The 13587-nt window shown below is 38.2% G+C and overlaps 1 protein-coding gene across 5 annotated transcripts in view; it reads left to right on the plus strand.

Moving 5' to 3' along the window:
- The first annotated feature begins 2753 nt into the window (after positions 1-2753).
- Positions 2754-13587, plus strand: part of Serpinb10 (serine (or cysteine) peptidase inhibitor, clade B (ovalbumin), member 10) — a 31749-nt gene continuing 20915 nt past the window's right edge. For 2 of the 5 annotated variants that reach the window (XM_006529597.3, XM_006529599.1), the window contains exons 1-5: positions 2754-2851; positions 6123-6298; positions 9205-9270; positions 9753-9890; positions 12187-12304. In XM_006529597.3, coding sequence (XP_006529660.1) covers positions 6251-6298; positions 9205-9270; positions 9753-9890; positions 12187-12304 — 370 coding nt within the window. In that variant the 5' untranslated portion in view covers positions 2754-2851; positions 6123-6250. The remainder of the gene's footprint in view (positions 2852-6122; positions 6299-9204; positions 9271-9752; positions 9891-12186; positions 12305-13587) is intronic. The other 3 variants (NM_198028.3, XM_006529598.3, NM_001160307.1) reach the window with 3 other exon arrangements.

Below are 13587 nucleotides of genomic sequence, written 5' to 3' on the forward strand. Positions count from 1 at the left end.
TCTCCTCCTCCAAGGTCATACCTCTTAATCCTTCATCAATGAGGGACTAAGCATGCAGATATATGAGCCCTTGGGGCCAATTTATTTAAACCACCACAGACTGGCTGTAGACAAATTGACCAGAGCCTCTTTCTCATAGTAAGAAAGACGCATATCAATTCGGAACAGTTTATGTCAGTCCTTTGAGGCATCCTTTGAAGGAAACAGAATTTTTGGAAGACAATGCAATGTACGTAAACAGGGTAGAGACCTAATGATCAGAGTAGGTTCCCTTGTAGGGAGATAAAAGAGCAGAGCTCCTATTTCTGGACCAAGGAAAAGTAAAATGAGAAGGTAGCCAGCTGAAGAACAGGAGAAAGACACCCGACAGAAGCTGAGCATGCTAGTAGTCAAGTGAGGATCTATGTCCTTGTTTTCCCAATTTATGGTATTTAGATAGCTTCACCTCAGGGACTATGATGCCATTGGATGTGGAAAGCCGGTATGAGCAATCGCGTGCGTGCCGCCAGTAATCTCTGAGGAGAGCCGTGTGTGCCGCGAGCAATCGCCTCCGCTGTGCCTAACTAGTAAGCAAGCCTTGTACGCAGGTGCGAGAGTGAATTCTCTCCTAGTCACTCCCATTCTTGGGGTGTAATAGTGGGGTGATGGGCAAGCAACGAATCAGGAGCTGTCACGCCATATCAGGTGCTGAAACGTCATGCTGCTGGTTATAAAAGCAGCGCCATTTTCCCGGTTCGGAATCTTCCTGAGAAGCAAGCAAGAAAGCTCTTGCCGCGGAAGATTCTGGTTTGTTGCGTCTTTCTTGCCGGTCGAGCGGGACGCAATAATTTGAATTGGTTAATTCTCCCTATTTCCTTCTGGGTTTCTACTGAAATGATTTTTTTTTTTTTGGTACATACATATTTTCTGTTTCTAAAAGTTTTGGAATACCTAATAATTTGTCTAAACATAACTATTGTGTGACTCAAAGGTGTGGCTCTACTTACACTCCTACTTCTTTTTGTTCCTATTCTTCTTCCTTACTAGTGACATGTGTGCATAATGTGATATGTACATACACAATAAACAGCAGTAACAAAAACAAAATTATCACAATAAAGTCAATGTACTATATTACTTCACATTCTCTACCTTTCTCCTTCCCTCTCCCTCTCTCTTTCCTACTCTCTCTCTCTCTCCTTCTCTCTCTTTCACTCTCTCTCTCCGTCTCCCTGTCCCTGTCCCTCTCCATCCCCCTCTCTCTTTCTCCTTCTACTCTTGTTCCTTTGTCTTTTATGTATTTGTGGTATTAGCTATTGAACCTGTTACCTCACATATGCTAAGGAAGCATTCTACCACTGAGCTTCAAACCCAGTCTATGTATTTTTGAAACAGAGACTAATTAAGTTGCCCAGGCTGGCCTTGCACATATAATCCTTCCGCTTTGGCCACCTGAATAGTTAGCATTAGGGGTCTATACTACCAGGTTCCATTACTTGCTCTTTTTTTGCCCTAATAAGAAACAAATTAACACACAAGCACGATTCAATTGATATAGACAGTACATTTTTAAATAAGAATTTTAATTAAGTAGGAAAGAAGAGGTTTATGGAGAAGAATAAGAACACCTTTGTCTCATGACTTTGGAAAAGATGAGCAAATTGGTTCCTTCAGCAGAATCTAGATATAAATGTATTCAGATATCTAGATATCACTGGATAACTAGTATCAAGATAGCAAAATAAGCAGCATAAACTACCAGAACAAGCCTCTCCCTAAACAGGGATGCATCCCTAGTTAGCCTGCTGAGCTGTTGTCAGTCAATGTCAGTGGTCTGTCTATCTGGAGCCTCTGTCTGATGCATTCAGCTAAAAATACAGCTGGAAATGAATAATCATATCTGCTCTTTACAGGCTCAGTAGGCACATCAAATTTCCTACCACAAGCTTCATTCACTTGTGCAATCCAGAGTTCCACTTCACCATGGCCTCCATAGCGGTCGTCAGTTTACCAGAAAAACTGTATATATATGAAAAGTGGAACCATCAGTGCATGGAAAGGGCTCTCGGTCCTCTGGGCTTTTATGGCATTCCTATAACTCTCTTCATTCTCATCACCATTGCTCTACATGCCTGACAGTGACACTGGTGTTCTCTTGCTTTTTCCTATGTGATAAAGAAGAATGGCCACTGAAGGCCAGTGGGGAAAACCAAGAAAAGCAGAAAATGGTGAGCAATGTCCCACATAACAAAGGTATCCAAAACAGTAACGGAAGTCTTGTTCCTGTTGATAGAGGAACTGACCCGGATCCAAGTCACACCCTAGGTTCTATTCTAGTGTTGCAAGAGAGAGCAGAACTAAGCCTATGTGTTTCTCACAGAACACTTTAAAGGATACCTTAACAGATCAGCAACAAATCATGCATTGATAATGTTTTCCATTTTATGTCCCGTTATTATTCCATTTGAAACTGTTCTTTTTTTTTTTTTCTTAGAAACATACCAGTGGAAACCATAATAATTGCTGTTACTTGGCAACCTACAGAAGGGATTTAACTTGGAATGTATGAGTTACAATTTGTCAGAATTCAGGTCTCTGCATGCAGTCCTGCATGGAAAATGCTAGTAATTAATAATTCAGGCAAGAACTCTGCTGTCTACCTCTCTGAGTTATTTGAAGTTTTGGCCAAGATAAGCCTGGAAAAGGAAGAGTGTTCTGGCTTGTGAAAGTGAATCAAGGGTGGGGCTCAGAAGAAGGAGGGGCTACATTTTTTTCTTTTAAGTTTCTTCAGTTAAAAGTTACCTAACTTTTCAGCCACAGTCTTTTCCTAAAAGCACAATTTGTCAAGTTTGCTCCAGGAGAGGAAAATAAGGTACTGTAAATATTTCTTCAATTAAAAAAAATGTTTATATTTTTGTTATTTTAGTACCTAACAAATTACCAAGACCTCTACTTGAAACTTGTGATAACAGGTGAGGTTCTGCTCTTTTATCATTTTTCTGAACAAGTCAGATATTTCAGATTGAGGTGGTGTAAAGTTTGATTGACTGAGAGGAAGATATCATTAATATCAAGTTTGATTGACTGAGAGGAGATATCATTAATATCAAGGAAGCTTTGACTGCTCTCCTTTGAAATCCACACGTGAAAAACACGTGTGGATTTCGCTCCCTCAGTCATGTCTGGATTTGCCAGTTTCTGAGTTGTATCTGCCAATTTAACAAAGGGAAATAAAGCATTCTTAAAATAATTGAATCCCACTCCTTCTAACCGTTCATACAGGGCAGCTTGACAGTGTGACTTTTATAGGTGGAACTAATCATTTGGTTATGCCCTCTCTATAACCCGTTCTCCTGCCTGTCAGCATGCCATGTGCCTTTAGCTCCTTTCTCTGCTGTGGGACACAGAGTCTCTGAGCACACCTTACTCTTCAGAACCCCTCCGACATAACAACTGCCTCAGAAAAGGATTCTGGCAAGAAAAGAAATGCTGGGAGACAATGACATTCTCATATTCTATTTCCAGCAGTTTCATAATGTAAGATTCAGAACTGTCATCAGAGAGGACTAGCAAGGGATCTTAGGTACTTTTCATAGGACAAAGAACAATGGTGTTCCCCTCTTGTCACATCCACTACTTCTTCCTCATCCATCTTTTATACTTCTTTTGTTGGTCCTATATTATTCAATCTTGCTCTTACCATCAAAATTCTACAGACCATTAGCTACACTGACCATGAAATTTGTATTCATAATAAAGAGAACAGGGTTAAACTTCTCACTGTTCATTAGCTGTGCATCCTTAGACAGCCCATCTAATTTCTCTGGTCCTGAGCTTTTAGGAGATTAAATTGGTGTATTGGACTATGGTGATTCTAAGGTTCTGTCCAAGCTGTTATGCTAGAGGTGTGCTTATTTATAATGGTGGATTTTAAGATTTTTTTTTACTTTCTTCACACTCTTTTCAGTGTGTGTAGCTAATATTATGTATACTGTATTCTATATATTCAGTTTACACTTCTAAAATTTTCAAAATAGCAATTCATTTTGTAAATGATGCAGTAGGGGGATGGGCAGATAGTTAAATCAATAAAGTGCTTGCATCATAAGCATAAAGACCTGAGGTTGGTCTCCAGAACTCATGTAAAAAGGTAGGCATGGTACTTCCCATTTCTGATCTCAGTGCTAGGGAGGTAGAGACAGGTAGATCCTTGAGACTTGCTAGTCAGCCAGCCTACCTTACTCCATAATCTCAGCCCAGTGGCATACCTTGTCTCAAAAAAGAATGGCAGGTATCTCATGAGAAACAATTGAAGATTGTCCTATGTCTCAACATGTATGTATACCCACACATACATGCACACATATGTATGAATAACATACACACACACACACACACACACGGGAGAGAAAGACAGACACAGACACAAACGTAAACGCAGATACAGAGGGAAAGAGACTATGATACAGTAAGCTCCTGATTACTCAATATTTATATCTAAATTATTTCCAATAAAATATCATCTTAGAGTTGTGTACCTTGCAGGAATTTCTGACTGTTGGGCTAGGTGGTAGTTTAATAGCTCCTTATAGTTGTTTTATAAAATGGGCATTACCAGAGAGGCTTCTTGCTTGTATATTCTAGGCTATACTTTATACATGACTGCTGATGTTAATAAGACTGAAGATAAGTACATATTAACTATTTTCAAGAGGATATTTCTTTTGTTAGAGAAAAATTATATTTTCAGGAACTTAGTCTGAATAAATAAGTTCCATGTTTAGCTTAATCTACATGTTGAGATATAAAATGCCCAGGCCCTAAGATGTTGCTTGCTCTCTGACCTTGCAGGTTTGTCACAGAGCCAAACATTTTTTCTGTGACTACACCTCACAGGTTTTACAAATATAAATTGTTTAGTCAAAGTGTGAGCTGAATAAATATGGTCTTGAAGGAAGTAGAGTTCCTTATAAGATGGTATCCCATGAAGTGGGAGTACTAGCAAATTTCCAAGGCTTTATGAAAGTGTAGAGTACCATACAACAGGAAAGGGTTTTATTTCTTCAAAGAAAATTCACCTAGGCTCTGCAGGAGACTTCACCATGGGTATAAACCACGCCTTGGGTGTGACCCTGAGTCTGGAAAGCTGTATAATCAAGTATACCTTAATGGGTGGAAAGTATTTCAACAGAATCACTGTAAATCAACACTACTGTACACACCTGGTCTTGATTCCAGTTTTGACCACAGAAAAAACTTTTGACTTTCCTGTAGCCTTTGATGTAGGTTTCTTAGTAAGAAATGGGATGTTGGGACAGGACTCAACTCCTTACTACATGAGTACCTACAGAAGGTCTTAGAAGGCTCAGGCATTCATCAAATCAGTATTAGTCATTTAATAAATTGGAAAATTATTTGACTATAGAACAACAGACATTAAGTTATTTTAAATTCAAAATCCAGAGCAATTAAAGGTGAAAGTCAGAAGATGAATATAATATAGCAAAATAGAAAATTTTGAGTTCTCTTGTTAAAGAAATGTGAATAACAAAAAAGGTAGAAATTACTCAGCTTCTTAAAAGAATTTTCAACTTAATTGTGCATAATATTAAGTTAAAGTAAATAATACATAGTGTATCCCAAACAGTATAGATTATATGTAGGTAATGAAAAAGTAGTTATAAAGAACTATTTGGGGGCAAAGTGCTGAACAATATGCTTTTGGGAATATAAGGCGATATAGGTATATAAGGGAATATATGAAAAAATATTTCCAAGGAGCTTGGAAATGCTATGCAGAGGCATAAGGGTAATAAATGTCCAGAAAATGGAAAAACTATGGAATTGCACTTATCTGTCAACTGCTCAGAATCTAGTTCTTTTCTGTGGTGCATAGCATAAAACTTTGAAGAAAGCCTCTTACAGTCTTTGTTTTCTTTTTGTTTTTTGTTTTTTGGTTTTTTTTTTTAATTTTAGAATGCATAAAACGGTAGTGATGGGTGGATTAGAATTTTGTTAAAATAAACTCAGTTCTTATGAATAGTTGCACATATAGCTAAATCTCTGGACAGATATATTTACAAAAATAAATTAAATGGAAAAGCTTTAATATTTATATGTTCTCTGTCTTATCATCTTTATAGGTTGCCCAATGGCCTCACTAGCAGTATCTATCAACCAGTTTGCTCTGGAGTTTAGCAAAAAGCTAGCTTAGTCTGCTGAGGGTAGAAACATCTTCTTTTCCCCCTGGGGCATCTCAACTGCTTTGGCTATGGTATATTTGGGTACCAAAGGGACTACTGCAGACCAGATGGCCCAGGTGAGTGGAAAATCCCATCACCCCCCAATATGTAAGAGTTAAATGGTATTTTGTGGGTTAGTTTTATTTTTAGTTTGTTTGTTTAATTTCAGTCCGGTCCTGTTTACAACAATATCTCTCAAAACACTTAGAAAATACTATACCATAAAAGGAAGACCAGAGAAATCCATTTGAAATTGTTGGGGCAGATCTCTGTAAGTTAAAGGCAAACCTGGTCTAAATAGCAAGTTAGAACTGCATGGTGGCATCCTGTCTCAGCAAGAAAGCTGTTCTTTGAAAATTTCTTTCAAAAGAGAGAGAGAAGAATCTGTCTCCTCCAGAGAAAATGCTAAATGATGAGGTCAGACATTTTAGTTTAGCACCAACCAGTTTTATTTTGATGATAACCTGTTTTTAAAACTAATATGTGAACTTTAAGTAGTAGAACTACTCAGCTTCCTTTTGATAGAGAAAATTCAAGAAGTCTAGCTGTGTGTAGTGGTGCACTCCTATAATCCCATCCTTTGAGATATCCCAGCAGAACAATAGCCATGAGTTCTAGACCAGTCTGTAGAACATATCCCAATCCAGAAATACAGTATCTTGAACAAAAATACCAACTGAATTCTGTTTCCATGCTTTGTTTGGTCATATCTTTATTTAAGCCACAGTTGCCTGCTTGAATCTAAAGAGTTAAGAGATTATATTAAAACCTGAAAGTGCTATTGTTCTGGGCGGTGGTGGCACATGCCTTTAATCCCAGCACTTGGAAGGCAGAGACAGGTGGATTTCTGAGTTCAAGGCCAGCCTGTTCTACAAAGCAAGTTCCAGGACAGCCAGGGCTATACAGAGAAACCCTGTCTCGATAAAAAAACAAAACAAACAAACAAAAAAGAAACCAAACCAAAAAAAAAAAAAAAAAAAAAAACCAACCAACCAACCAAAAAACCCCAAAAGAAAATGCTATTGTATAAAATTGTTTGTTATAAGCATCCCCAAAGTGTATTGTACAACACACACACACACACACACACACACACCACACACACACACACACACACACACGCACACACACACACACACAGAGAGAGAGAGAGAGAGAGAGAGAGAGAGAGAGAGAGAGCAAAACAGCCATATGTATGTACATGTATAATCACCTATGTGAATGCATACAACTACATAATGATTGTTAATAGGCTTACCCATAGATGTGTTCTTAGGTGTATTCCACTTTGAGTCTATTTCACATGAAATGTATGTCTGGGTAATACATGTCCCTGTTGTAACTGTTACTGACTTCAGTTGCAGTGAGTCTAATGAACTTGCTATGCACCTAATGACCCTAGGGGAGGTAGCCTTTACTCTGTTATTACGAGTCAATACATCTTGTGGCAGGATGTACTTACTGCTCTTGCAGTCTGAGTCCAGGATGTTACACCGTGGAATACTTTAGGGGCAACAGAAGAACCACATCCTTCCTGCTAGCTTCCAAGTGAAATGCTGACATAAACATGAGGATAACTAAATGTCTAGAAGTGTTATACATAGGGTGTATGCATATTCACTAAACTCTGATACTTTGTACACACAAATATCATTAGATCGATCCCATAGCTGGAGACTGGGTCCCCAAGGTTTCTTTTCTATTTCAGGCACAGTCATAGCTCTTGGCTATTTTACCTGTGCTTCTGACCAAATAGCTATAAAGCAAAGTTCCTATAACACTTTCTAATTTTAATTAATGTTCCAGTGTGGCTCACAAAACTCTGGGAGATTCTTCTATATTGGCTCATCATAAAGAATACTACAAAGGATGCAGATGAAGAAGTGGGTAGAGTGCTGTATGGAGGACAGAGGCTGACATGACCTTTCCTAGAGCAGTAGCCTTTGGGACTCTGGATGTTCATCTACTTTCTGTACCCTATCATCTGACATTTTAGGGAGGCTTCATTGTGTTTTTGAAAGATGATGGTCATATTGCAAGATAACCAGGCAAGAGCATGATCTGCTGCTAACAAACTGACACTTAGAAAACCCAGAAATCCTGGCTACTCCAAATTTTCTTCATCCCTTTCTGCATTATTCTTTCTGTAGCTATGGAGCAAGAGGTTCTTTTCTAAGAACTACTATCAAACAAGAAAGTTCATAGAATATCTTGATGACACCACTAAAGATAGACGGATGGGGAAGGTTATATTTTCAGTTTCTGTGATCCATCTTGAGGAAGAGAAACAAGTATCTGTGGCCTAGGTTTTAAAAGGAAGCAGGTAAAAAGAGGCCAAGAGAAAGATCATGCATGGTTCAAAAGCATTGTTCCACTGTGCACCCTAATGTTATTCTAACTACTTGGGAAATAATAAAGATCATAGAAATTAGGATCAATACCTAATTATATGAATTAGAGATGAGATATTATATATCACAAATCATACTACTTCTAAATTTCTATGGGCTAAACTTTTTAAGTTTCCAAATGTGGCCTTCCTAGTTCTATCCTTGTCACCACAAACCTCAGGATCTACTTCCTTTACGATACATGAGTGTTGTCCCATGTGTAGGGCACATTCTTTTTTCTCTGCATTTAGTTGTGGATTTTTTTAGTGGACTTTTTATTTTGACACTTACCTTTCTTTTCAAAATATCATGGAGCAACAGATGGAAAAACCAGAGAATTTTACCTCAGGATATTTTTAACATTGCCTCAATAAAGCTGTGAGCCACTTAAAGTCAATTTTTCAAAAAGCTTCCTTTAAAGAGCTTTTAAGTCACTCTGCTGGCATTATATGAGCTCAGTCAGGGCGCCCTGGTTTAACTATTTATGTGTTCTGTGGTTGTAATAATTAGTGATTCATATTTACAAATATGTCATTTCATGTGTGTACTTCTCTGTAAAGTATATTCACTTGCGTTTTTTATTGAAATTACAGGTACTTCAATTTAGCAGTGTTGAAGACTTCAAATCTTGTCCTGATAGTGAAAAGAAAAGGAAAATGGTATTTACATATTTTGTATCCACTTGTCAGTTGTGAATGGAATTATTTTTAACAGATTATTTTGTGGCCAGTTCAAGCAATTCACTTCTTAGAACTTTTATTGGAAACATGAAATATAGCAGAGTACATTTCAGAATCCAGAGTGCCTATGCTTTGTCAGAGTTGTGTTTCCTGCTTGTCTTATCTCCCTTCTCATCCCTTTCAAGGTTTTCTTTTACTTTCTAAGTTCTTCTTGTCTGTTCTTGTAAGCTATGAATGAAAGGTTCATTATATATAAAATCTTATATTAATCACATAGAAGAAAATACTTTTATCTATTTTAAATAAATCATTTTCACCTGTTGCTTGCTATACATCAAATGATTTCATTAAATTCCAGGGAGATATATATATATATATATATATATATATATATATATATATATATATATAATTTGCTTTTTGTTCAACACTTTTTTTTTCTAACCCCTGCTCCTTTAAAGGAATTTAACTCAGGCAAATTTGAAGAAATACAGTCCGACTTCCAGACCCTTGCTGCTGAAATCCTCAAACCTGGAAATTCTTACGTTCTTAAAACAGCTAACAGGATATATGGAGAGAAAACATATCCATTTCATAATGTAAGTGCAAATGTCTTTTGTTGATTAATGGGGAAAAAAGAGGCAGACATGGACCAGCAAGAAAACACACATTTCTCTAGGGTCCCCAGAAAAATCTCAATGTGACCAGTATTTCCTGGTAAGCAACCACTTTACAGTAGCCTGTGAATACCAAGTTCTGAAGAAAACTGTAATGGGTCTGACACCGGACTGGCTCATGACCTCACAGATATGGGTACCTGGAGCTACTGTGTTTCACAAGAAAACACAGTGTGAGAAAGCATATAGTCATGTAATAGTAGGGTAGGTCTGAAGGAGCCAAAGATGGTGTCCATCCCAGGACTGTGGTTAGAAACTGTTCCTGAGAACAAAGCAGACTTTGAGATGAGAATTGAGATAAGAATAGAGGGATGTTCTCCTGTCTTCCATCACCACCAAGATTTTAGAGATTTTGTCAAAAGGACCCTGATATAGCTGTCTCTGTTGAGGTTATGGCAGTGCGTGGCAAACACAGAAGTGGATGCTCAGAGTCATCTATTGGATAGAACACAGGGCCCCCAATGGCGGAGCTAGAGAAAGTACCCAAGGAGCTAAAGGGAACAATATGAACTAACCAGTACCCACAGAGCTCCTTTTTCTAGCTGCATATGTAGCAGAAGATGGCCTAGTCCGCCATCATTGGGAAGAGAGGCCCCTTGGTCTTGCAAACTTTGTATGACCCAGTACAGGGGAAAGCCAGGGCCAAGAAGTGGGAGTGGGTGGGTAGGGAAGCAGGGCGGGGGGGGGGGTACAGGGAACTTTCGGGATAGCATTTGAAATGTAAATGAAGAAAATATCTAATAAAAAAATGAAAAAAAGAAAATGATAATGGTTGACATTTGACTAATAGAAACATCAGTGCCCGTCTTATTAAGACTAAAGAGCTCCTCAGAGAACAGTCAGTCATTTTTCTATTTTAAGTTTGTGCATCACATCCTTTGAAAAAAATCAAAATGAGTAGTGAACTCAAGCATGGAAAGGTTAAAGAGCAAGGGAGTTAGATAGGAAGTATGAGAAGTAGGTATCCTGTAGCTTCAAGCATCTTATGGCTGCTCACATCAGTGAGTTCTTGGGAATTCAGAGCCTTGGGCTGTGTTAATCCTGAATCTACAAAACCATCCATTACTGTCAGGCTTTTGGACTCCTACTTGACTCATATCCAAGAAACTTGAGCTCAGTAGCACTTGGCTCAAAACAAAGGGAGGGAGTAATGCCTCATATTGGGGGCATGGGCATAATGCCTCATATGTTTTTGTTTTTGTTTTGCTGGATTATAAATTCCAATGTATACCTCACAGCCTTTTTTTGGGACTAGGATTAACTCTTGACTCTTTACTTCTTACAGACCTCCAAGAAGTAGGCAAACTAAAGGACTAACACACTGCACCTCCTGGGGAAAGAAATTATATTCCCAGGCAACAGCTGCAACCTCAGTTACTGCCAGCTGTGATGAGACCCATGGGGTATAACACCAAAGTTCCAAAGGCAGAGGCCAGGCTTTTGACCTCACTTTTGGCTCAATTGCCAGGCAGAATGTAATTTGCTTCAGGCTGCTCTAAATCCCTGGGGGATTGTGGACCACCTCAGTCAACTTGTAGACCCAGAGTTCTCACTGTACTCTCACGCCTCCTACAGAAAGCCACTCCCAGCTCTGAGTATTCTTTGTGACTTATAATCTTTTTATTCTACAGTAAGTTCCACACCTGAAGAAAACAAAAAACAAAAAACAAAAAACAAAACAAAACAAAAAAAAAACATACATGCAAGTCACCTTATATAGTCTGAGCAGGATGTGTTTATATATTTAAGAATATATATGTATATACATATACCTAGATGTACATAAAAAAACATTTAAAAATACAGGTCATGAGTTTTAAAGAGATCAAGAAGAAATATATGGGAAGGCTTGGAACAAGGAAAAGAAAGGAGTAAATACTGCAAATATATATATATATATATATATATATATATATATATATATATGTGTGTGTGTGTGTGTGTGTGTGTGTGTGTGTGTATAAAAAAAGGAGTCAAGAAGCAGTTACCAAAGCCACAGAACCATGGGTAGGCAGATTATCCTTCTGAGCCTGTAGGTCTGTATGGCTAGTTGGTTTTGAAGGGGACTACATTTTCATTTAGACCCATACCAGGAATGAAGAAGTAGAGAAGGTATGGATGGGGTGCTAGCTTGCAGTTGTTCTCCTTATTGATATTTGTTTAAAATAATGTATTCAAAATGAATTTCTCAGTTTGGGATTTTACCTGTATCCTTCAGAAATATTTGGAGGACATGAAAACGTACTTTGGGGCAGAACCACAATCTGTTAACTTTGTTGAAGCTTCTGGACAGATCAGGAAGGAGATCAACTCCTGGGTTGGAAGCCAGACTGGAGGTAAGCTGTTGCCCAGGGCAGAGCCAGCAGCTCGCTCTAAGCTTCAACTTATTCATATGAAATTGTGCCATGCATGCTTATGTATTTTCTTAGTAGAACTGTGGGACACAAGCTAAATATCCAGAACCTTTATTTCTATTTATACCTCTAAGTTTTAGATTGGTAGTCTTCTCAGTATGTCCTGTCTGAAAGGCAGAATTCAAACTTTGATGTGTATGTAAATGCACAGAGTGTTTTATTCTTCATGCTGGGGTCTCCCATTACCAAGATAGACAACCAGGTGAGCTTGCAGGCTCAATTTAAAGCACATTGGAATTCCAGGGTAGATGAGCTTTACCTTACTCCATCTTTAGGAGTTCCAGAACCTTTACAAGGGCATGAAGGCTGGAATCTGAGGCTGTTTCTGTTAGTAGTTGACTTGCCTTGACTTGCCCAGTACTTAGTTCTAGTCTTCTTAATTGGCAGTCTGAAATCTGTCATGGAGACAGATTCTAGCCTTCTCAATGTCTGTGTCTAAATTTCCTTCTTCCTATGAGGGCAGGAGTCACTAGCCCGGGGTTTATTTACTCTAGCTCAGTATGACACGATCTTAACTTGATCAAATCTGCAGAAATTCTCTTTCCAAATAAAGGCACATAATATCCTGGGAGTTAGAATGTAAACATTTTGGAGGCATGAAAAATTAGACATTCAGAGGTTTCCTTACAAAACTGGATATTCTTAGTATTATTTTGAGGAACAATCAGATAAATTCAAATTGAGAATTTGAGGACATTCTGCATAACAAAGGGCATTTTTTCAAAAGTATCCAAGTCAACAAAAACAATGAATGAAGGATAGACTCACTGTTCAGAGTAAAAGAAACTACAAAGAAATTATAGCTAAGTGTAGCTTCAGATCCTGTCTTGATTTCTGTTGTGGGGGGTGGGGTGGGGATTTGGAGGGTTATGGGGGAGGGGCTGGGCTGTTTTAATTAGAATTGGTGATGTTGAATGTAGCTTGTTAAGAGGATTTTATTGAAGCTAACTGTCTGTTTTGGTTCCTTGGCAGACACCAGTTTCTATGATTTAATAATAATGTAGTAAGCTGGGCTCATAAACTCTTCCCACTGGAGACTGAGTCAGAGAGATAATGAATCTAGGGCCTGCTTAGGCTGTGTTGAGTTCTCCACATTTGCTTTCGGCTGAGTAAAAGGGCTTTTTGTCAAACACACAAACAAACAAGCTAGCTAACTAAATCAATATTTGTCATCAAGAATTGTATAAATGTGGCATATCATGTAG

Source organism: Mus musculus, chromosome 1, assembly GCF_000001635.26.
Source record: "Mus musculus strain C57BL/6J chromosome 1, GRCm38.p6 C57BL/6J".
In the NCBI taxonomy this organism is placed as follows: domain Eukaryota; kingdom Metazoa; phylum Chordata; class Mammalia; order Rodentia; family Muridae; genus Mus; species Mus musculus.